At 46.8% G+C, this 25,954-nt stretch overlaps 1 protein-coding gene across 1 annotated transcript in view; it reads left to right on the forward strand.

Moving 5' to 3' along the window:
- The window catches only part of TPO (thyroid peroxidase), a 75,345-nt gene that overhangs the window by 14,879 nt on the left and 34,512 nt on the right, over positions 1 to 25,954 (forward strand). The window contains 3 exon segments of the mRNA XM_074386415.1: positions 1 to 133; positions 14,518 to 14,647; positions 16,816 to 17,022. Of these exon segments, the coding sequence (XP_074242516.1) occupies positions 1 to 133; positions 14,518 to 14,647; positions 16,816 to 17,022 (470 nt within the window).

The following is a 25,954-nucleotide window of genomic DNA, read 5'->3' on the forward strand; positions in this document are numbered from 1 at the left end:
ATGCTTTATCGGAAGATCTGCTGAGCATGGTTGCCAACATGTCCGGATGCCTGCCGTACATGCTGCCACCAAAGTGCCCGAACACTTGCCTGGCCAACAAATACAGACTCATCACAGGAGCGTGCAACAACAGGTATTGCGATTTTCTTAACCTTCTCGTGAACGTTGGATCTGAACACGACTAGATGCCCCTCCATCCACGGGTGGATCAGCACCCAGCCCTGAGCGCCCCAATCCTGCCCTGGGACTCCCCACTGCCGCCCCTGCAGGCCTGGGGGTACCTCAGCAGTGTGCCGAGCAGCAGCCATTCCAGCCACAATGCCCCACCCACGTAGAGGCTTACAGGGCACTCTGAACTTCCTACACCCGTAAATGCCACCGCCGTTCACTTAACTTCCTAAACCTACAGGTTCCACCACTGTTCGCCTAATAGCTCAAGCCACATGCTTAGGCGCCATCCTTGATTCCAGTAACTCCGCTACCCGTTGTCTTCAATGCACCCCCAAGGCTGTCCCTTTTACCGCCAAAATGAGTCCTCTCCACTCCTTGCCACCTTAGCTGAAGCCGAAATAATCAGCCCGCTGCCATCATGCCATGGTCCCCTCCCTGGTTCTCCTGATTTAACTCTCGCTTTCCTCCTTCACGCTCCCTGTGGTGGCCCACACCGTCTCAGCGTCCTCCCTGAGCCCCCACTGCGCTCGGAGGGAGTTCAGATACGCCCAGCTCCTTGGGTCCACGGTGACAGCAGATACACAGGGGCTCTGGCCACCCACACAGGCGTGGGATTCAGTCTGCGGTTCAGAATGGTTTTCTGAAGAGGGTGATATGGGAGTGAGGCAGATCTTAAAGGATGAGTGGGGATTTCCCAGATGGCCACACAGAGTAGGGGAGACGGCTTTGCAAAGGCGGGAAAGAGCTGGACGCGTTTGGGCTGAAACACACAGCCTTTGGCACACAGAGGGGCGGGGGGACAGCAGCTGGGGTTGTGGCACCTGTGGGGTCTGGGGAAGCCGTGTACCCCGGGATCACCTAGAAACTTTGTCAGAATCTTGTGGCACCAGGGTGACTGCAGGCTTGGCGTTCACCGACGCACACAGCAAAGTTGCTTAGCATGAAAGAGCTCCTCGAGGGCACTCCCGCTCCTGGCTGCTAGGTGTGCTGAGGTCAGAAGGAAGACATCCCCTCCCCCGAGAGAGGAATCAGCAGGACCCAGGCAGAGCCCTGGCCTGGACCGGCAGCGTCCTGAGACAAAGTGCAGGGGCCTTGGGACAATGAACGGGAATCGGAGTCCTGGGGTTTGATGGTGGTTAAGAACAGTGGCTTTGTAACTGGATGGCCCTGGATTTGAACACTGGAATCGCCACCTGTCAGAGGGCACTTTGTTTCCATTCTCTGAGCTGTAGGAGCTTGTGTGTAGACCCAAGGCAGGAATGCATAACCTGGCCACATGTGAGGACCAGATCTTAGGACCGTGGAGCCCCAGCTGTAAGAGGCAGCCTGGGCTGAACGCGTACCACACAGGAGCCTGCTGTCCACCCCTCCTGCCCTGAAGCCTGGGAGGTCTGTGCTTACCCAGGAAAGTGGGCTCAGAGCTGGAGATGGCACGTCTCCTGTCCTCAGAGCTCAGTGGGAGACACAGGTGTAGACAAAGGATGCTTTGTAGACAAAGCAGGAGGTGATGCCTGGAAGTACAGGACACTGAGATGGCTGGAGGGGTGCACGGCTGGAGGGGCCAGGCCCTGGTGGAGGAGGGGTGGGGCTGGAGGGCCAGGGTGGAGGAGGGGATGAGGCAGGTGCCCTGTTGAGCCAGAGCCCAGAGTGACGATGGCTTAGACTACGAGGGGAGGGGCAAGGTCTTCAGCAGGGCAGAGCTGGCTCTCACCTGCAGGTGCATGTTGAGGCTGGGGAGCTCCTGGGGATGGTGGTGTTGAAGGTTTGGGGTTGGAGCAGCTCTGAATGAGTTTCAGGTGTTGTTTGCTTTTCTCTTCCACATAGTTGTGATTTTATTAAAGAAGTATAAAACACTGAATTCTGCATTCCTAAGCACCATTATCTTAAGAATCAGAAAGTCTTCATACTTCCTGAATGTGTTCAACACCCCTGGCATGTCTTAAACAGCAGACTGTGTTAACAAGTCTCACAGCAGATCGCACTGGCAAGTCGGGTGGTTCATTTTTTCTCTGCAGGCTGAGACCTGTTAGTGCCAAAACCCACCAGGACCAAGCTCAAATTTATACATGTCCAATTGAGATAAAAATAGCCCAGACAAGGAGCCTTTAAGCCACTTGGAGCTGACCTCTTTGCATCTTCCACAAAACCTCTCCCAGCCTTGGTAAGACACAGCCTCCCAGTCATCAGACCCCAAGTCACTGCTGCCTCTGAATTGCCTGCCCAGAGACTCCCCCTCTACCTCACCATGTTGCCAAGTAATCAGCAGACACGGAGACCCTCTGATACCCCACCGCGAGTTCCTCGCCACCCATCTGGGTGGTGGTCCCTCACCTTAGCCTCTGGATGGCCCCTGCCTTGAAGAATGCCCATTTTCTGCACCTGTGCCCAAGAACCACCCCAAAGGTGTGTGTGCCTCTCTGCCTCCCCTGGTCCTATCTTTTGCCTTCATCAGCCCTGAGTTCCCAGAACTTCCCCCATGCTCACTAAATTGTTAAGTTCCCCTCCGGTGGCCTCCTAAGCTTCTTCAGCGTCCCTCTCGGTGACCAGCCCCTGAGTGCCCACCCACACCTTCCCATCCTTGCCTGGGCTGGTGCGGACTCACTAGGACCCTTCCTACCCCAGGGGAGGTGCTCGGGCCTCTCCGGGCACCCAGAGAGACTGTGACCGTGCCCTTGCATGGCAGCAGCTCTCTGGTCTGGGTTTGGTTGTGTTTCCATTTATCGTTTCTTGACTAGTGTGCCGGCTCCCTAGGGTGAAATTTTCAGCTTCACACTGTGTGCAGGAGGTCCCCAGGCAATATGCTCAGCACATCACCACAGAGCTGTCCTGATGGTGTGTCTTACAGGACACATGACTACATAGGCTTCTTTACTTGATCCTAAAAATCCGAGTACATTTTAGAATCGTTGTTGCAGCTTCCAGTCAACGTGTTTCCCATTTGCTTTGTTTAGGTTTTCTTTGGTTTTTCACATATGGGATTAAAGAATTAAGGCAGATACTGTTTCTGACACACCGTTTTTAACTTAGAGAATGTATATTCCTTTTGATTAATTCTGGTGACTAAGCTTTGCTTCTGTATCGTTGCTGGGTCAGATGATGCATTTTTCTTCCAGTTATGAAGGGCACGTTGGTCATCTGCCGTGAGTTAGGATTTTTATGTGTGAGGCTCATCAATGGTCAACATTCCTCAAAAGGTTTTGAGTAATTAAATCTCATGTTAATCATTTCCACAATTTTGTGTTTCCCTTTTATTGTCTAAAATTTCACGCATGTTTCTTTCTTATTGCGTTTGGATTTCGTTTTGTTGCTGTCTTTCTTTTGGCTCTAACTGGGCTGCATGGCGTTTTATTTTCCTGCTCTCTTGTTCCTTCCTAAAGGTGATTTCTGGTCCTGCCCCGGCCACTGCCGCCACTGTGCTGTATTTCCAAGCGACCTTTTCGTGTTGGCTGCAATGACATCTTTTAGACAACTGTTACTTGGAATTAACTTTTGAAATTCTAAATGTCTACATGGTGGATTTTAAAAATTCATTTCTACTAGTTTTCTTGCTTTATGGTGTGATATACACAGGTCACAAATGGATGATGGGTTTCTAAGGTTGGTTTTTCCTTTGTTGGCATTTTCCTAATTGCCTAAGACATATCACATAAAATTACTTAATAAGTAGTGGGAAAAATGATTTTTTTTTTCACCGTTTCACCGGGATTTTTTGTTTGTTTGATGTGGTCAGTGCCGCAGGAGCTATCATGTTGGAAGAAAATGGGGCAGGCTCCTTCTTGTTTGTATAGTGTGGTGAGTGCTGCAGAAGGCACTGTGTTGGAATAGAATGGGACAGGCTCCTTCTTGTTTGCATAATGTGGTCAGTGCTGCAGGAGCTACAGTGTTGGAAGAAAATGGGGCAGGCTCCTTACAAATTTTGAGCCTTTTTTTCTTTTCACTTTGTCCTAAAGGAAATTATCAGGTCTCTGTATAAGCCCCTATTTTTTAACACATGAGTGTGTGTGCATATATAGCAAACTTGTCCTTTAAAAATTTTTTGACTCTCTGAGTATAAAGCTGAAGCTGTTAGGAATGCTGTTGATAATCATGAGTTTGGGATAAAGGTGTTTTGCTGGTATCATTTAAAGGATTTCCAGCTTCTTTCTGTTTCTGTTACCAACCTGTGGAAACCTCTGCATCATCCTGGCCTCAGATCCGGGATCTTGACTCTCCTGCACTCCCAGCCAGCTGAGGCCGCTGTTCCTGCCTGTGTGTTTTTATGGAAGACCAGGAGTTGGGGGCTAGGAGGTGGGTCTGGGCAGGGCTTATGTCACTCGCAGGTTCGCCTTGCGAGAAGCATCCAGCCAGTGTTGGTGGAGAACAGAATCCCCAGGGCCTGAGAATATCCTGCAGAAATTTGTGTTTCAGCGTGTGCTTGGCATCAACCTAGAGATAAGATAAATTCTATTTTAAAAATCAAGTGCTCCAGGGTGGGATGTTGATACAGCCAGCTGTGTCCCCACCCAAATCTCATTTGAATTCCCATGGGTTTGTGGGAGGGACCTGGTGGGAGGTAATTGAATCATGGGGGCAGGTCTTTCCTGTGCTGTTCTCATGATGGTGAGTCTCATGAGATCTGACAGTTTTATCTGGGGAGTCCCCTGCACAAGCTCTCTTTCTGCCCCTGCCATCCATGTAAGACGTGACTTGCTCCTGTTCGCCTTCCACCATGATTCTGAGGCCTCCCCAGCCACATGGAACCTAAGTCCATTAAACCTCTTTTATTCCCAGTATTGGGTTCGTCTTTATCAGCAGCATGACAACAGACTAATACAGATGAAGTAGGGGAGGGTTACTGAAGGACTGAAGCCTCTCAGCTGCTGGAAACAGCTGCAGTCGGGGTGGAATCACTCATGGCCAGGCCTCCAGAGGCACTGGGGTCGTTGTGGAGATCTGTGTGACACAATATCTAGAAAATAAAGGAGCCACGGGCCACTGTTTGCTCTGTAGTCTGAATCAGTGGACTGTCTTATCACATGCAATGTTAGTGTATTACATATGATTATGCATAAATGCAAATATGTGATAGTATAATATTTATATGATAAATATTATTAATTCACCTACTTTATTTAGAATTTGCCTTCAGTTTTATGTTGATATATGTGATATTGATTATGCATATGTGATGTATGTGGTAAGAACTTCTCTGTGTGTTCTTGAGAAAGTGCTCACATTCCCATGCATAATGGAAAAGTCATCCTGTTTTGAAATAGAACACAAGATTCTGGCCACCACTCTGCCAGTTATAAGCTGCTTAGAATTCATGTCTTTGATTCTCCAATTCTCTGCATCTGGAAAATGGCAAAGATAGTGAAGTTTGTTCACAGAGTTGTCATGAGGCTGAAGTGAAATCATGGCAGCAGAAATACTCTGGGAGCAATAATCCTTCAAAGTCAGCAACTGTTTATGTAAATAATGTCCACCTTTGAAGGCCCTTTCTTCAAAGATTCTGTGAGTCTTGATTCTTGACGAGGTGTAATTTATCTTTGAAAAATTGCATTATTTCCTGCTGGGCATGGTGGCTCATGCCTGTAATCCCAGCACTTTGGGAGGCTGAAGTTGGGGGATCACTTGAGCCCAGGAGCTCAAGACCAGCCTGGGCAACAAGGCAAGACCTCATCTCTAAAACAAACAAACAAACAAAAATTGAGTTTTGATCTGAGGAACTGCTGCAGTAAAGTACTGTGTCTCACGAGAGTGGCACAGTGAATAGAACCCATCGCCGCCATAGTGGCTGTGAAGGGTTTCCTACGGTTAAATTGGGGCACAACTTACTCAGGGCTGGGGGCGAATCTGCAGGCACAGGTAGCCGAGTCTCCCAAGGGCCTGCACCCCCAGTTGTGGATGGAGGACTTGACACCCCAGAGGCTGCCTTCTGGCCCCTTCCAGATTTTGAGGCCTCCCCAGAGGTGACCACTGTTTTGATCTTCATCCCCGTAGCTGGTGTTTCCTGAGCTGGCTTTTCTAGGAAGGAAGTTAGAAATTACTGGGCCTGGCTTCTCCACCTCCACTCACCGTGGGACTTCAGTTGCTCCTGGCTTGCTGAGGTAGACCACGGAGGCATGGGCGCCTCTCTGCTGAGCACTGACCGGGGAGGCACGGGCGCCTCTCTGCTGACCACTGTCGAGTGGCTGCTCCAACCCGAGTTCCCAGGAGCAAAGCGTAAGAGCCCCACAGTCTCTCCAGTCCCTGTCACTGTGAGCCCTTTCATTTAGCCCTTCTTGAGGAGAAGGTGGCATTTCCTGTGGTTTAACTTTACATTTCCCTGATGACTAATTATCCTGAGTACTTTTAAAATACATTCATTGCCATTTGGAGACCCTTTTTGGGGATGTGCCAGTTCAAACATTTTTTCCATTTTTTATGGGTCTTTTTTGATTTATAGATGCTCATATTTTCTAAATATGTCTTTAGTGAGAAATATGTTTTACAAATATCTTCTCCCAGCTGAGATTGGCCTTTTGACTCTCTATGCTGTCTTTTAAAGAAAAGTTGTTTATATTTTAAATGAAGTCTCATTTATCAATTGCTTATTTCATGTCAAGAAAACTTCTTTTGTTGTGTTTAAGAATCTTGCTTTCTCTGAAGGATGTGAAGATATTTTTCTTGTGTTTCCTCCAGAAAACATTACTGTTTGCATGTCACATTTAGATCTGTGATCCATCTCATTTAATGTTTTGTGCAACATATGAGGTGGCAACCACTGTGTGTGTGTGTGTGTGTGTGTGTGTGTGTTGTGTGTGTCTGGTGTGTGTGTCTGTGTGTCTGGTGTGTGTGTTTGTGTGTGTCTGTGTGTGTCTGTGTGTCTGTGTGTGTGTCTGTGTGTGTCTGTGTGTGTGTGTTTGCATGTGTGTGTCTGGTGTGTGTCTGTGTGTGTGTCTGGTGTGTGTCTGTGTGTGTGTCTGTGTCTGTGTGTCTGTGTGTGTGTGTGTCTGTGTGTGTGTGTGTCTGTGTGTGTCTGTGTGTGTGTGTTTGCATGTGTGTGTCTGGTGCGTGTCTGTGTGTGTGTCGGTGTGTGTCTGTGTGTGTGTGGTGTGTCTGTGTGTGTGTCTGTGTGTGTGTCTGTGTGTGTGTGTCTGTGTGTGTGTGTGTGTATGTTTGTGTGTTTCTTTGTATTGTAAACCAAAAATAAAATTTGAAGTCCCCTGATCATCTGAATTGACCTCTCATCTCAGCAAGGGCATTCCAAAGCTAACCTGAAAAACTAATTCGGAGCATGATGGGAAGAGGGTGGTCAAACGTGCCTCATTACACCCCTTCCATTTGGGAATTACTGCTGGAACAGACTTGTTAACTCTGAGAACAAACATTTGCACTCGATCCTCTCTCAACCCTGCTGACTGGTGACTTCACCTGCAAGATGAACCCTTGGTGTCCACAACCACCCCGTGTCTCCACCCACACATTCCTAAGTCCTTAGACAATAACTTAACTCTTTCAAAAAATTGCCAATTAGAAAATTTTTGAATCTACCTTTGACCTGGAAGCCTGACTTCCGGTTGTCCTGCCTTTCTGGACTGAACCAATGTCCATCTTACATGTCTTTGATGTCTCATTTCTCCCTAAAATGTATAAAACTAAGATGTGCCTCAACCGCCTTGGACACATGTTCCCAGGATGTGCTGAGGGCTGTGCCATTGGCCATTGGTCACTCATATTTGGCTCAGAATAAATCTCTTCAACTATTTCATAGAGCTTGACCCTTCATTGACAATATCTATAGGTGTGTGTGTATATATAGAGGCCTATATATATAGGTAGATGTGTGTGTGTGTGTGTGTGTGTGTGTGTGTGTATCTACAATAAAGACAGAGGTCTGTGTTTATAGAGGTGTGTATATATATATGTATAGATGTGTGTGCGTGAAAGCATATGTATATGATATTTAATTTATTCAGAACCATCCCTTAACCAATGAACTCTACCAGTGGCTGTATCATGAATCAGGTAGCCATCTGTGTGTGGGTTAGAACTGGCAGACTCTTACCTTTGTGTTTATAATTATGAGACAGAGGGAGAGAGCATGAGTTAGACAATCAGTCACATTCCTCTTTAAGCAACAGGGACCCAGTGGATATCAGAATGCCTTGTTGGGGCAGAACCACCCTGGGGTGCAGGTGGCAGAAGCCACACAGGATCGTGTCCAGCAGGAAGAGAAGCCGGCTTCAGCCCCTCCTGTCTGACAGGGCAGGGGCCCCACCCCACCTGGGAGGAGCCCGGGATTGCAGACAAGGGCTGCTTCTGCCTCCAGAGGTTTCCAGGAGGCATGCTGTGCCCTGCCTGCAGCCACGTATTTGTGTGGTACCTGCTCACAGATGTGGACACTCATGGACTCCCTCCAGCCACGCATGGAAGCCAGGCCTGTGGTCTGCATCTTGCTGGGTCCATGTGGGTCCTACACATATAGGCTGAGCTCACAGACGTGGACACTCATGGACTCCCTCCGGCCATGCATGGAAGCCAGGCCTGTGGCCTGCATCTTCCCGGGTCCACGTGGCTCCTGTGCATGTAGGCTGGGCTCACAGACATGGACACTCACGGACTCCCTCCAGCCACACATGGAAGCCAGGCCTGTGGCATGCATCCTCCCGGGTCCACATGGCTCCTGCACGCATAGACTGGGCTCACAGACATGGACACTCACAGACTCCCTCTGGCCACGCATGGAAGCCAGGCCTGTGGCCTGCATCTTTCCGGGTCCACGTGGCTCCGGCGTGCATCAGCTGGGCTCGCAAACATCACGCCTGCCTCCTTTCCTCTTCCCTGAGCCTCTACTGAGCTCTCTCGTGACCCGAGGGTCGGCGACTCCCTTCCCCACCAGAGTCACTTCTGTGACTCGCTTCAGCCTCAGAGCCTTCCCTTTCCTCGTCTGTAACTGGGAAGAATACCCACCTGGGAGGGTTGTTTTGGTCTGAAAAGCAGCACTTGTCAGGCTCCTTGCACGCTGCCCACACCTGGGCATCGTAGAATTATGGTGACTGTCACCCTCAGCTACTCCTCAGCATCGGACTCCTGGCTCCTGGCCGTGGCATTGACCACAGAATGTCATAAACAGTCCAATGTGCTTTTTCCATGAGAGCAGTTGTTGAAGGCTCCTGCAACGAAATGGCTGGAAACGGACTGATCTGGGAATATCACTGCACCACAGAGTTAGAGCAAATGTCTTCACGGCTCAGGAAAAGCATTGAGTGAGTGGTGAGCTCTAAAGGAGCTGGCCCTGGAGGTCACTTACACCCTCGATGACAGATGGAACCAGGTCACTGATGAAATTTCCATCCAGCCGGGACAGACTCCGGCTGGCACTTGGTTTCCCCGAAGCCCGGCTTGCCTCCCTGCTGGACGCACAGAGAACGTGGCACGGATGCTGTGGGCTGCAGGAAGCGATCCCACCAGGGACCACAAAGCCACCTTCATTCACAGTGGCAATCCTGCACTAAGCCTCTTCCATGCAGCTCACGGCCTGCCCAGCATAGCCTGAAATTTCACCATGAGCAGTTCTGGGGGGAAGTGATCAACGCTGAAGGGAAAATTTGATATATGCATGTAAGTTATTGGAAGAACCCTTAAGATTTACCTGGGTTTAATATATAATTTGCTATATAACTTGGTATATAATTCTCTATAGTCATTTGCCTAAAATAATAAAAAATACACATTAAATGTTGTATCTCCCATCCAAATACCTTGTGTTAGGTACACTTACTGGTCTGACAGCTGTTTTCTTTTTTTCTACATATTCACCTGAAGTCGCATTCATTGTCACCTCTTTACCTCTCACTTGGTTTTTCTTTCACATTTTGACCTAATTTATGAAATTATTCCACAGGGTGAGACCTGATGGAGTGTTACTGGAATGAAACACATCATCTCCTTTTTAGAAGTGCCTGTAGACTGAAAGTTAAACGGCTTGAAACGGTTTGTTAAACAACAAATGTGTGTCTATTAAGAGTTTAAGTTATACTCTGAAATTCGTAGGTGGTACTAAGAGATCATTTAGCAATATTGACACTTGAAGTAAAAAAAAAAAATGCCTTTGATTCAAATAAATGTATTAAATCTTTAAGGACAAAAGGGGTGGAATTGACCTTGATGTCTTACGAAATTGCAGAACATAGCACAGGTATAAATGACACCAGAATGAAGAAGGTTTTCCAAGCTTTTAGAAAATGCTGAGCTCATGCTGTTACAGAAAGCACTTGCATCTTCTGAAGGGTGGTCCTCTGAGGGCTCGAATGTCCCTCAGGGACTGTGCTGGTGACAATCACACCTGGAAAACCGACCAATCTTCATGGCCTTCAATCAAGAAGCTCCAGCCAGAGATGTGACAAGTCACAGCTGAGTTTCCTCGTCCTTCTGGCCCCCTGACAGCGGTCAGGCATCTTTGGGGACAAAATGAGTCCTCGGGTCCCTGGGCCAGCAGGACTGCAGGGTGTCAGCGGCTCCTGGGAGAGCACCCCCAATACAGATCGGCAGCTCCTGGGTGAGCACCCCACAACAGAGAAGCGAACCCCCCCATCCCACGTCCCGCGCCGCCCAGCTGAGGAAGATGTGCGGTTACAGAAGTGGAAAGCCAACTTCCTCGGCCGTTTCTCTCCCAGGGCATCACACTGTGTGGCTGCGTGCTGCTTCTCGTGGGTGACACACCTCTGGCCTGAGCGTGTCCATGTGAGGTTACTGGACGGCCGCAGCTGGAAAACGCATTGACCTGTGCGTCCCCCCACATCTGTCCACAGCTCTGCTCTCAAGTGCTCTTCAAGCCAGAAGTTTAGAATTTCCTTTCTCTTTGGAATTCAGAAATCACGAAGTCTGCAGTGCCTGGTGCCTGGGAGAGGGGAGCCAGGGTCTCAAAATCAGAGTGACTCGGAGCCTCGGTGGGAGCACAGACCTCTGTCTCCCTCATGAAACTCTCCTCCAGAAACGTTTCTCTTTGCTCATTTTGTCAGCCTTGTGAGCCTTTTTCTGATGCTGCCGTTAATCCAGCTCTAATGAAGGAACACTGGGGTGCACTGGTTCCCACCAGGAAAGGGTCTTTCCAACAGGAGCTGACCAGCGTCTCGGAGGGACCTTCTCAGTCCTGCTGACCTGCTGACCGTGAAGGTTGGGTGACACGTTTGCGGAGTGTCCACAGCAAACACCTGCTTGCTCTTGGGCTATGGTAATGTCCTCGTGAACTGCTGAAATATAAAGGCCAGTCAGCAATAAAAAAGAAAAGAAAACAAAATCACTGCTTAAGCCATTAAATTACCATTTCATTATTTTTAATTGAGCCACACTTTATGGAATCTCAGTAAAGACAGACCAACCATGAAGAATCCGACACTTTATTAAAGCTCTTTCCAATCTTCAGATGCGGACGTGTTACAGCTCATTATATGCGTTACCCTCCCATACGGTTTTGCAAAGTGAGCCACTTTGGTGTGCTGGAGATTGATGAAGGATCAATAACACAACTATTCTCCCTTGGGGGTCCCCACGGACACACACAACCGTGTCCCCAAGCCCCATGCCGTTGCTGACCACTCATCCTTAGATGTGCCCTGGGTGAAGCGGCAGCAGGTACGTGACAGTAAAAGAATAAACCTCCTCTCCCCAAGGCCAGGAGTTGCATCATGGCCGCCTTAGGGGACTTTTAGACCTGCAGAGTCTCCGCTCTCCAGCCTACCTCAGGGACAAAGTGGATCTTGCCTTCACAAACCTTGCCCAGGTTACAGACAGTTCTTGGTGGAAACTTGGTCCTTTCGTTCCTGTGCAGAACATCTAAATCAGTCATTTTAATACAAATGACTAAGTTACGTTATAAGCATAAAGCTGATGTTAACTTAGAGACAAAACAGCTAAGTTTTGAATATTTATATTCCCAAGCATACCAAATGTTTTAAAAAGTTATTTGTCTTGTCATGATTCTTGCAGACTTCCCTCCTTGTATTTTCTGAGTGTGTACGCAGCGGGTTCATGAAGGGATTTTCAAAGCCTACATCCTAATCATGCCCGACACGTTTGTCACGTGCCTTGCAATGCTTTCCAGTGCCAGCTGCCACGATGCACTCTCAACCTTTGCAGACTCACGCACAGCCACTGCACACAGAACCCCAGAGCTGGCTATTTCCACACAGCCCTGACCGACAGATGCCAGTAGAGCCCTGGTGTCGTGACCATGTCAGACCAAACCAAACTAACAAAGGAGACTACTGTATTAGAACAAAAAATTCTATTTTTTTTTTTTGCTCTTTGATTTTTTATGTCTAATTCCCTCATATTTTCTTCCAAATCCAGAATAATCTATGCCTTGTGAATTGAACCATTTTCTTCCAAATGTAAAATATTTTATCCTTGAAAGTCCTTTAATATTTTTCACATATTTCTTTACATATGCTCTACAGATATTTGTGTTCATGCTATATATTTGGAACATTCGTTTACATATTCACATTCATATAGTCTTATCATGCGTGTATATATTTGAATTTTTTATTTTGTATGTTACGTTTTTGTATCTCTTATAAATTTAAATTTCATATTTAGACTCTTCAGTGAGCACAAGGGTCTGAGTGTTCATCGTTTTCTTCAAGATTGAGTTATTTTTTACACGTTGTTGGAACACTAATCAGCATGGATATATGATGGATGTGGATAATTTTTATGCATAGAGATAAATATTAATTGGAATTCGTTTACTGATGAGATGCGTGGAGTTTCAGTTAGTTCCGTCATCAGTTTGTGACTGTCACCTGTTGGCCAAGGGGCCATGCATCCTGGTTACCTGAGACTTTTCCTTTGTATGCCTTCTATCCCAGCAAAATTATTAATATCTAGTGCTCCTGTTTCCTCAAAGGCATTCCACCCAGGTTTGGAATTACACGGCTGCCCTTCCTGCTGTAGATGAGAGAGTTCGGCAGCAACCCCGTGATGACTTTTACCTTTGCAGATAGAAGGTGCCTAGAAACCTGTGACTGGTTGCTGGGAAAAGCTTTGTCACAGAAGTACCATCTGGCCCTCAAAACTCCTTCTGAGATACAGAAGAAAATGAACAGATAATGAGCTATCATTAAAATTATTTTTATTCATGTATTGGCAAACAATTCAATAACAGTGTCCTCCAAATTTTTAAACAAAATGTTGGAAAATACCTGATTTGTACAAGGATTAGTTACCGATCTTCAGTCTTTTATTTGCTCGATTTCTAGAAAATGCTCCAAGACATATCAAGTGACTGTCAATTGTGCCTGCACCCCTTCCATGGAGGGGTACCTTGCTTAACACAGCACACTCGTGCGTAGGTGTGAAATCAAAATATTCAACACACATTTACCTTATGTTATGTCAAATACATTTTTGCCAGAATATATTTTGACCACCAGGACAAAAGTGCACATGAGCCTACTCACGGGAAACTTCACCATCCACCCTGTTGGCTGAATCCATTCTCATCACCAAACCAAACAGCCACCTACAGCTTTCTCTCTCTCTCTCAGGAAAGACCTAACTATATTTTTCACGTATTTTACTTATTTTATTATTTTTATTATTTTTTATTTTTTATTTTATTTTTTATTTTATTTTATTTTATTTTATTTTATTTTATTTTATTTTATTTTATTTTATTTTATTTTATTTTATTTTATTTTTTGAGACGGAGGGCGCGTGCCTGTATTCCCAGCTACTCAGGAGGCTGAGGCAGGAGAATTGCCTGAGCCCAGGAGGTGGAGGTTGCGGTGAGCCGAGATCGCGCCATTACTTATTTTATTTTTATTTCAAATTCATGTGTTAATGATTCCTTTGACAACCATCTCACTTCCGAAGACAGAAAACTCCAGCGATTCCTCAGTTCCGGCACGGGGCCAGCACAGATGGGTACCTGGTGGCTTCACGGTGCTTTGATTAAAGGATATTTTATGCCACAGGATTTCAAATGATCTCTTTGTTTGAAGTACCAGAAGCTTCTGTCCTCCAGAGAGCTGCCCCTGGTACATTCTAGAAGGGTGGGAGACCCTCCTTGGGAAAACAGTAGGAGAAACTTTCCTGAAAGGGAGTGGGAGGGCACCCTGCAGGCAGCCACTCCAGGCAGCATGTGCCCAGCCCAGGAGCGGGTGCCTGTGGGAACCGAGGCTCTGGGATGAGCTCCCTCGAAGCCAGCCATGACCTGGGCCTCCAGGAAGCCTTTTGGGTCTTCTGGGGGGCTGGGCCCATTGGGCCTCCTGAGAGACCCCGCTTACGCTCCCTGAGCATGGCACCTTGTGTCTGGGACTCACGGCTTCCGCGTTCTGCTCCCCCATCTCAAACACACCCACGTGTTTGTCTCTGCAGGGACCACCCCAGATGGGGAGCCTCCAACACAGCCCTGGCCCGATGGCTCCCTCCAGTCTATGAGGATGGCTTCAGTGAGCCCCGCGGCTGGAACCCTGGCTTCTTCCACAATGGGTTCCCCTTGCCCCCGGTGGGTACTCGGATGCTGCTACGCTGGACTGAGACTGGGTTCTGTGATGCTGAGGGAGGGCAGTAGCCCCTGCCTGGGCTGTTGCTCGTGCTGGGTGTCACGTGCGATTCCTTCAGATCCCCAGCCTCCCTTTGACGTAGTAATCGCTGTCTCTGCCCTGGGGCTTAGGAGCCAAGGCTCAGGGAGACTAAAATCTCCTAGTGAGTGGAGCCCTGCAGATTTAAATTAGGTTTTCTCAACCCTCACGTCTGTCTCCTGAAAATCACTTCAGTGCTTTCACGTAAGTGCCTTTATTCATCACGTGGGCTGGGTGCACCCGAAGACAATCATTCATTCATCAATACACTCCTTTATGTAAAGGTAATCACCTTGCTCCCGGAGGTGAATTTATTTGCTGAACAGTCATAGCCTAGTAGAATCGACTGGTCTCTTTGGTCAGAAAATGGGTCATTTTGCTTGCAGTGTAACTATTCAGTTCAGTCTGGTTGCTCTTGTGCATGCTCAGTGATGAAATTATCCAGAAATACTGCAGTGGATGTCCTGTTCAACCCAAAGAGTGCAGGCGGTAGGACTCAGGTCTGACTCAGACCAGCCGTGGACAGACACACCAGCACAGAGTTCTCCTACGAAAGCCAGCATAGAATAGGACTCAGCGTTCCCAGAAGCTGTGAGCAACCCTGGAAAGAGCAGGAGGCTGAGTCGCTGAGGGTGGCTTGGTGCCCCCAGCAGCAGGGCTGAGGGGATTGGGTTCCCTGGGTTCACGCTCTGCTCGCACGGACTTTCTGCGGGTTACTTGCCTCTTGGCCTCAGTTGGACAATCCCTAAAATGGGATAACACTGTCTTACCCACCCCAGGCTCAACAGTAGAGCAGTCCAACCCCTGAGGCTTTTGAACTCTCAGTATTATAAGACTGTGATTCTATAAACCCATGTTTGCTAAGAATTATCTCACTACTGAGAAAAATCAGAGTTCAAGTCCTTAAATATCAATTGTGTTAGTTTCTTACTGAGCTGTGACGAATTACTCCACTTTAGTGGCTGGAACCGACCTAACATCCTCTTCCAGTTTTGTGATCAGTGTCTGATGTCTCACTGAGCTCAAACCAAGGTGTCAAAAGGCTGGTTCCTTCTGGGGCCTTCAGGGGAGCGTCCCTTTCCTGGGGATTTCCAGCTTCTGGAAGTGCCCACATCCCTGGCTCATGGCCCTGCTTCAAAGCCAGCAACGTTGTCTGTCTCTGTGCCTTTGTTTAGAGTTGCATCTCCACCTGTGGTCAGGTGAGGGCCTCCCGCTTTGAGGACCCACGTGACTAGACTGGACACTCATGCAGACCCAGGACCGTCTCCTCGTCTCAAGGCCCTTAACGTAACTGCATCTGCAGGCCCCAAGGATTAGCGAGTGGATGGTGGGAGGTGGTTTTCTGACCCACTGACCCTCCAAGATTCATACCATTCCACAAGTATAACAAGCTCACATCATCCCAAGACTCCCCCAAATCCTATCCCATGACAGCAGCAACTCCAGGTCCAAAACCCAATCCAAATTTCTTCACGGTAATCATCCACATCAAATAGGAGAGGCTCAGGGTAAGATCCATCCAGAGCAGATTCCTCGACATCTGGACCTAACCTGTGAGACGGGGAAGCCAGCTGTCTGCTCTCCAGATGCCCTGGCGGAATGGCCTCAAACATCACCGCAACAGATGTGTGGGTGGAGAAGGGAAAGGGAGTCCCAGCTCCTGCCCCATGTGGAAATCCAACCAGGCAAATTCCCTCAGGTTTCAGCGCCTGTGGCTGTAGGCTCTGCCCTCTGCAACATGGAGTCAACCATCCCAAAGCCTGGCTGTTTTGTAAATGACTCTTCACTTAATCCCACAACAACCCTGAAAGCTCAACCTTTCCATATTAATTTGCAGATGAGGAAACGAGGGCGGAGGGAAGTTAATGCCAGGCCCTCAAGCCACCACGAATCAGGGCAGGGATTCGAGCCCAGGGGCGTCTGTCTTCAGAATTCATGCTCCCCCTGCCCTAACTCCAGAGCACAGCTCTCCTAGGAGCACCTGCACTTCTGTGGACAAGAACCACACCAGGAAGCGCGTGATCCCAAAGGGTCATCTTTCTGCTACAGCGGGGCCCTCCTCTGTCCTGACCCATGGTCTCCTCCCACCCAGGTCCGGGAGGTGACAAGACAGGTCATTCAAGTTTCAAACGAGGTTGTCACAGACGATGACCACTATTCCGACCTCCTGATAGCATGGGGACAATACATCGACCATGACATCGCGTTCACACCGCAGAGCACCAGCAAGGCTGCCTTTGCGGGAGGGGCTGACTGCCAGGTGACCTGTGAGAACCAAAACCCATGCTTCCCCATACAGGTAAGTTTTAGAAAACGTTTTTACATTTATTATGAAACTAAACGCTATTTAAAATGTCAGACAGAGTAGTATAAAATAAAACGTGGAAGTCTGTTTCTTTCGTCCTATACCCTGGGGTAACAGTGTGAATGTCTTGTGAATCCCACTGGAAATTATCTGAGCACACATATAGATGGCATTTATGATAGTGTGTGGGCAGATGTGTATGCAGCATGTATGGTAGTGTGTGGGCACGTGTGTACATAGCATATGACATAGTGTGTGGGCACGTGTGTATGGCACATATGATAGCCTGTGGGCACGTGTGTATGTGGCATATATGATAGTGTGTAGGTGTGTGTATATGGCACATATAGCTTGTGGGCATGTGTGTATTTACAGCACATGATCTCATATGTGCCTGCGCTTTTTCACGTCCTCTGTGTCACACCGTGTGCATGCTCGGTACCTGGGAAGGACCACTTAACAATAGTTCTCATGCACATCCCACTCAGCAATGGTTCTCATGCACGTCCCGCTTAGCAATAATTCTTATGCATGTCTACATAACATGAAGTGAACAGAAATGCAATCGTTTGTAATTTCTTAATATTCCATTTGTGTGTGCATTATACTCTATCTAACCACTTCTCTTGTTAACGAGCCTGAGTTGCGTTCTGCCTGGCTCCTGCTTCATCCTGTCACAAGTAATGAAGCAGAGAGCACACCTGTCCCTTGGTCTTTGCACATGTGCGCACACCTGATGATCTTGATCTAGGGTAAGATTGCTAAGTCACAGTGGAGGTGCAGGTGGGAGTTTGATAGAGATTGTAGACATACTCTCCGTTAATGTTGCATAAATGTTCGCTCTTACCAGAAAAGAAAGGACAATACAGGTGAGATCCACTGAGCCAGAATACTTGGCTCCCTGCCTTCAGTTCCCTTTTTATCAGGGGAATGGGCAGCTCTGTCTCACAGGCATTCCAGGTGCCAGTTAAAACAACCACCCAGATTTGTGCTGGAAACCCACAGCACTTGTTGGCTCGGTGGGAATCTCCTGGTCTGTGGGCCGTAAAGACTGTGGGAGAAGTGCAGTATCTGAACCAGAGTGCTGGAGTGGCTGGAAAAGTCCCCAGTGGCCTCCGCTGGGTTGGGGGGTGGGGGTTCTCTGGCTGTTGCACTTCCTCGGTGAGGCAGCGCCCTGCTCTGCCTCAGTTTGCCCTCCTTGGGCTACACCCAATGTCCAACCAATCCCATTGACATGAACCTGGTACCTCGGTTGGAAATGCGGAGATCACTCACCTTCTGCATCACTCTCCCTGGGAACTGCGCTCCGGAGCTGTTTCAATTCGGCCATCTTGGCAGAAGTCCTGCTTTGTTCATATTTTCTTACTTTTTTCCTCTGTTTTTGTTGGATTGGTTTAATTCAAAAACCTGGTCTTCAAGCTCTGAAGTTCTTTCTTCTGGTTGTTCAATTCTATTGCTGAGACTTTCCAGAGCATTTTGCATTTCTGTAAGTGTGTCCAGTATTTCCTGAAGTTGTGATTTTTTTTATGCTTGATATCTATTTCATTGGATATTTCTCCCTTCACTTCTTTTATCGTTTTTCTGATTTCTTTACATGGGGCTTTGCCTTTCTTTGGTGCCTTCCTGATTAGCTTAATAACTAACCTTCTGAATTCTTCAGGTAAGGCAGGGATTTCTTCTTTGGATCCGTTGCTGGTGAGCTAGTGTGATTTTGGAGGGTGGTAAAGAACGTTGTTTTGTCATGTTACCAGAGTTGGCTTTCTGGTTCCTTCCCATTCGGGTAGGCTCTGTGAGAGGGAAGATTTGGCGGTTGTTCAGATTCTGTTGTCCCACAGGGTGTTTCCTTGATGTAGTTAGTACTACCCCTATTTCCTAGGGATGTGGCTTCCCGAGAGCCAACGTGTAGTGATTGTTATCTCTCTTCTGAATATAGCCACCCAGTTCAATTGTTAAACAGTTCAGCTGGAGCTTTCCTTCTCCCTGTGGCCTTTTCCTGGTGCCTCTGGCAGCCCTCCTCAAGGACCCCTGTGAGGCAAGGTGAAAATGGCTTGCTAGGGGACCCGGCGAGCCCAGGGGACTTCTCCCGCTGCTTCCTCTACCCCTGTATTTCACTCAGCTCTCTAACTTGACTCAGCTCCAGGTAAGGTCAGAATCTTCTCCTGTAATCTAGACCTTCAGTTTCCCCAGTTGGGGTGCATGTTTTGGGGTGGACAGTCTCTGCCACCTCCATGGTTTGGGCACTCACAGTATTTGGGGTATCTCCCAGATCCTGCAGGAGTCATCCGCTTCCTGCAGAGGGTCTGTGCGTCCTCTTGGCTTTCCTAATGTGTTCCTGCAGTCGTTCTGGAGTGAGAGTTCGTGATGTGAACCTCCACATGCTGCTCTGTTTGCCTGAGTGGGAGCTGCAGTCTAGCCCTTCCTCTTGTCTGCCGTGATCCATCACAAAAAAAGCCTCCTCACGCTGCAATTGTAATAGGTGCTGCCCAATTTCTCTGCAGCAGTAAGATGGTAAATTGTATTTTCTAAATGATTACTTCTCAGCAATAATTAATCTTATATAATTCCTATTATTTTCCAGTGCAGTGAGGAAGAAAATCTTGAATTTTGCATTACTGGCGTTAAAGCCTCATTCTATGTATCTTTTGTTGACCTAAAGAAAGAAGCTGAGGCACAAAATATCATTTTAAATCGTTTACTTAAGATGACATCAGCTGCCCAGAATGCTTGGACCCAAATAACCGTGGATGTGAGCTTTGTTAGATCTTCATTACAAGCGAGTTTCAAAGGCAAAAAAGGATAAGAAATCAGCCTCGGTCCTTCACTGTATATGATTGCTTGGCTTTTCATTTTGTTCACAGTGCCATTATTCATAAGTTTTAAATGTGGGTCAAACATAGTCCATTTTCTTTCTTCTCTATGATCTAAATTGTTATCTTACTGAGCAGGTCTTCCTTATCTGAATGTTATATTTTTCTATATTGTATTTTTAAAATATTAAAAACTGGGTTTGATATACAACTTCATTATATTGGGAATCTATTTTAGGTACATAAAATACTGCTTTGGGGAGTAACATTTTTGAAAGCCATGGTGAGAGCAGTATCCTGGCACTGTTCCTTAGATAAAAGGCATGATTCTGATGTTCTTCCTCACCTGTTGTGTTTACTAGGAATTTCTGCTAGACAACTTCAGTTAGAAAATGGAAAATCTTTTATTTGTAATTTCCCAAGAATTTTAAAGAGGCTCGTGGCTTACAGATTTACTCAGTGCCTTCCCAGCAGTGGCAGAGGAGGCGACACACTTCCACGTCACTTCATTATTGTGTGAGCGACGCTGGTAGATTTCCAATGCAGCGCCATCTTTACTGGCCTGCGTGACGCGGATGCAGATTTTCATGTATTCTTGGATTTGATTTGCTAATATTTCATCGGAAATGCTGCATCTCTGTTCATAAGCAGAGTTGTGTTCTTCCAATGCTGCACCTGTTTGGGTGTTACAGACACACCAGCATTTGACAGCGGGCAGGGGTTGCCGGCTCTTTCACTACGCTCAGGGTTACCTTACCTAAAATCAAACTAGGGTTTTTGTTTTGAATAACTGGTAGAGCTTATTTGCGACTCTTGTCTTGATAACCTTTGGGGTGGCAGATATTTGGTTCTGGGCTCAGTTCTGGGTGCAGTTAGTCTATTCAGGCCCACAAGTCTTTGCTGTTCTTGATTTTCTATTACCTTCCTATTACGCCTTCACATTTCTCGTCCTCTTATGGCAAATGTGAGTTGAGTTAGTGTCACTGTGTCTTTCTTTTTTAAGAAATGTAGTTAAGACTATGTATTTTTGCATAACCCTGCCAAAAAAAAATTTTGATAGATGAGCCTTACATTGATGTTAGTTCAAAATAGGTTTTAATTCAAATAAGTATTTCTTACATTAAACTTGAGCACCCAAACGTAGGTGTAATTTCACATAAATGTAAAACTTAAATTGTGCCCGACTCTCCTGACACGTGGCTCTTCCTCTCCCTCCCCCATTGCTAGCCTCTCCCCCCCACTCCCAACTTCTCCACTTGTGCCTCTGCCCTCAAACCAGATCACCTGATTCCCAGATGTTGATATTCGAAGTGTGTGTAGGGGGAAGGAGACATGATAAGTGAAACTAGAATAGTAAGAAGCTGGTGTAGACAGCAGAGTGGGTCAAAGGAATCCACAGGGCACCCCATTTTAATCTGCATGCCCTTGCTGTGATCTGAATGCTCGTGGCCTGCCTTCCCATGATCTGAATGTTCCTAGCGTGCCCTTCCCATTCTTTGAGTGCTCATAGTGTGCTCTTCCTGTGATCTGAATGTTCATAGCATGCCCTTCCATGGTCTGAATGCTCATATGGTATGTTGTTCCCATGACCTGAATGCTCATAGTTGCCCCTCCCATGATACAGATGTTCACAGCATTCCCTGCCCATGACCTGAATGCTCATATGGTGTGTTGTTCCCGTGACCTGAGTGCTCATATGGTGCGTGGTTCCCATGACCTGAGTGCTCATATGGCATGTCGTTCCCGTGACCTGAGTGCTCATATGGCATGTCGTTCCCATGACCTGAGTGCTCATAGTGTGCCCTTCCCGTGATCTGAGTCTCGTAGCCTGCTCTCCCTGTGATCTGACTGCTTGTGGGGTGCCCTTTCCGTGATGTGAACGCAAGCTCAGCTACACCTAAAAAAGCCATGTGCAAGCATTTTCTCTCGAATGTTGTTAACAGAACGAGCCTATGCTGAGGACACTTTCCGTATCTTGGATTCTCACTCGGTAGTGCTGCATCCTGGAAATCCCCTGTGGGGCTCCAGGCCCTCCCTGCTCCCAGCTGGACTGTTCCACGCTCTGGGTCCTAGGCATGGGCGTGCCCTTCCGTGTTGCAGCCTCTGCCACAGCGTGGATCAGCAGAAGTGACGCTGCCAGGCTGGAAGGCAGCTTTAGCACTGCTGTGCTGGCACCAAAGAATTCTATGATCCTCACAGCAGTGACTCCGCACGCTCCTTACCCCTCCACACTCGCAACAGCCTTAATGGAATTTTTCTCATTTATTTTTCTGCTTGTTTGTCGGCAAAAAGAGACATTTCATTGTTACATTAGTTGCCTGAATGTTCGTGAACTTTAAACTTGTCCATTTTTTTGGCAATTTGTGTTTGTTCAATGAATGATCTATTCCCAGCCTTTGTCCATTTTTCTGCTATTTGACTGTTACGATGGATTTTAATTGCTCCTTTTCCACTCTAGCTGTTAACTCCCTGTCTCTCTTACACATATTTTTCTCCAGCCCCATCAATTTAGTAACTGTCAGCATGAAGCACTGTAATACTTTATAAGGCCAGGTCTACGTGTGTGTTGATGGCTTCTAAGCTCAGTGTCGGTTCAGAAATCTCCTTCGCTCCCAGGTCAAAAGTGACCTCCTGGGTGGGACTGCAGCGAGTGTCTCCATTCACCTTGCACAGAGGACAGTAGGAGTGCGTTTTACTCCCATGCAGATGCAAGACCAGCTTCCCTCGTTCTCCACACAGGCCTGGATTACGCTTTGTCACAGGAGAACTGGGGTCTGGACTGGGTTCCCTGTCTTCTTTTGTTAATAGATTTGTCTATTCTTATTGACGATACTGTGTGGACTTGATCGTAGTGGCCTTCTAGTGTATTCTATTATCTGTTGAGTCAATACTCCATCACCAGTCTTTTCCCTAGTTTATTAAGGAAGAAATGAATAATGGAATTTGTTTCTTTACGTAAACTTTAAAATTAACTTACCCATTTCAAAATAAAAAAGCACTATCATTATTATTCTAAATGAAATTGCATTTAATTTATACATTCATTTAGAGAGAAATGATCTTTTATCAGATTTTTTGTATATTTAATGATGTTTTACAACTTTCTTTTTGTAGATGATATGATTATTTTGTTGAATTTACACACTTGATTTTGATAAACTTTTTTATTATTATGAAATGGATTTTTTTCTTCATTATCATTCTTGGTACTTTGCTAAAGAACAAAACAGAAAGAAAGAACAATTTTATACTTTTCCACAGATTGAAGACACTTTCTAAAGAAATTTTATCAATTTTTAGATGTTGTAGATATCTAACATAGCATTAAGAAAGAGATAATTTTATTATGTTTTAAATCTTATTATTTTCTAGACTTTGGTCTAACTGAGATGATAGTTCTAAGTATCAACAATGATAGTGTTTCCACTGGTTCTTAATTCTAAATTAATTGGTTCCATTGTTTTACTGTTTGAGATAATATTTGTTATTGCTTCTACGTTATATTTTAGCAATTCCAATATATTCTATTCTATTTCTATTTAACCAGGAATGGTAATAGTAAATTTTATATTTGCAGTTAAAGTACCTGTGATATATAATTTTTCTTCTTTAACTTGCTGATACCCTGGATAATATAACCCTATTCTCCAACACGGAGCCATTCTGTGAATAGATTCTATTTGGCTGTGGTAATCACTCTTTTGATTGGTGGCCCTATCTGGCTTTTATTATTTTATTTTGAAGGGATATTGATCAGTATGCTCTGTCCTTGTCCTGTTGTCATCAGAGGCCAATACAAAAGTTTGGCTGACTCTGTAGAATGCAGTGGGGCCCTTTCCATCTTTCCTATGGCTGAAATCGTTTAAGCAACCTTGGAGTTACCTAACCTTTCGAGATTTGATAGAAGACCGCTGTCGATGCCATCTGATCCGTAGATTTCTGATCACCTTGTCCATCTCTTCCATACTCATTGTCCACTGGAGTTTTACATGTCTCCTTGGGAAAAGTGTGGTTATTTCTATTTTGCTAGGAGTCACCCGCCTGCTCCTCAGGTTCCAGTGTGCTGCCGTGAAAGTGCATATACAGCCGCTCCCGGCTTCTCTGCTCTCCTGCACCTGAGCCCTGCTCCTTTCTCAGTCCCAGTGCTGCGTCCGCCTCAAGCCCTGCTCTTTCCTTCTCTTCCACGCTGGACTGTGGAGCAGGGCTTTGTGTTTTCCTCCCAGCAGGTCTTTTATTCATAGTTAATTTTAACTGCTGCATGTATTAATTTTAACTTCTGCATGTATTAATTTTAACTGCTGCGTGTATTAAATTTTAACTTCTGCATGTATTAATTTTAACTTCTGCATGTATTAATTTTAACTTCTGCATGTATTAATTTTAACTTCTGCATGTATTAATTTTAACTGCTGCATGTATTAAATTTTAACTTCTGCATGTATTAATTTTAACTCCTGCATGTATTAATTTTAACTGCTGCATGTATTAATTTTAACTGCTGCATTATTAATTTTAACTGCTGCATGTATTTTAACTTCTGCATGTATTAATTTTAACTGCTGCATGTATTAATTTTTAACTTCTGCATGTATTAATTTTAACTTCTGCATGTATTAATTTTAACTCCTGCAGGTATTAATTTAACTTTCTCATTTACTTTTGCTTTAGCTCTCTGTTCCTTAACTGAATTCTTAAAATAGCTACTTAATTTCTTTGTTCTTGTTGTTTTCATGAAAGCACAGATTTTCATGAAAGCATTTAAAGAGCACAGATTTTCTTCTGAGGAAGGCTTTGCTGTTACGCTTGAATTTTCTTAACAAGCATGCTAACCTTTCATCAGTTTCTAGAGAGACTTTAAGCTCTAAGAATCTCTTTGAATCAGTGATTAGGAGAGCTTGTAGCTCCTTGCTATTTATTTGCAATTTTATTATTATTTGCACTCTTCAATTTAAACCCCTTATTTCCTCCTGTTCTTGGGCTGCTGGGCCTGTATGACATGCAGTGAGGGCCCACTCTCACGGTTTCCTGCCTTTCGTACTTTTCTGCTGAATTTCGGCTCCTGCCTGGGTTCCCGGCCGGCCCCACATTCTCAGCTCCTCGGCTCTGACCTACAGTGGAGCCAGCAGGCCTGCGAGGGCCTCAGTGGAAGCGCTTTTTAAAGCATGACCTGTAGGCCCTGCTGGCTCTGAGCCAGGGCTGGGGGTCTTTGCTGCCCCGACCCCCAGCTGACCTTGGGTTCACAGCTGCAGGCCAGGGGCTGCCCAGACGGGATCTGAGGGCACCCGCTTGGCTGCTTCGCCCCTCGGCCGACTCCCCCTCAGCCACATTCTCTCCGCGGCACCTCCCGTGCGCGAGTCCAGCCGGAGCTCCTCCTGTATCCTGCTCAGAAGCAGATGGGCTGCAGGCTGGCTGGGCGCACTCCCTCACCTGCCTCCAGGTCATCTGTCTGTTCTTCCCTAATCCTTGGGGCCAGGGCGGCACTTTGCCCTGAGAGGCGCTTTTCCCTTATTTTCACTGGTAATTATGTCTTGTGATGAGAAGGCAGACATCTTCAGGAAGGGTGTCTCTTTCGGGGTCTGTCCAAAACCGGCGATCTGTGATTCTGGAATTGCTATTTAACCCCTTAAATCTGATGAGGCCCAGGGTAGGCCCTGCCCCGTGACCCTCCCCAGGAAGGAAGCCTGCCGGGAAGGCCACCTGCTCTCGGGGTCCACGGAGCTCGCCTGCATCCCGCACCGCCGGCTCTTCCCAGGAAACCTGTAAACCTGGATAAGTGTTTTAGATCCTCCTGTTACAGATGAGGAGATGGAAGCTGGTGACAGCCAGGCTGGAAGCCCCCCGGGTCTCCTCACTCCCCTCTAGCTGTCTTCACACTAGACAGTGACACCCACAAAACCCTGAAGCTATGGGGCCCCGCGTGCTCCTAAACCAAGCCCAGGGCACTGGAAAGCAACAGGTCAGCGCTTCCGAAAGTCAGAGAAAAACCAGACCGGGATTCCACGGGCCGCCCGGACAGGTCTCAGCAGGAGCCAGACTTGCTCCGGCCAAGAGCGTCTGAGCTTGGGGAGGTGCGGACTCTGGGTTCAGCCTCCTCCAAGCAGGAGACACGTCGCGGGGAG

The sequence above is a fragment of the Saimiri boliviensis genome, chromosome 1 (genome assembly GCF_048565385.1).
Source record: "Saimiri boliviensis isolate mSaiBol1 chromosome 1, mSaiBol1.pri, whole genome shotgun sequence".
NCBI lineage: Eukaryota > Metazoa > Chordata > Mammalia > Primates > Cebidae > Saimiri > Saimiri boliviensis.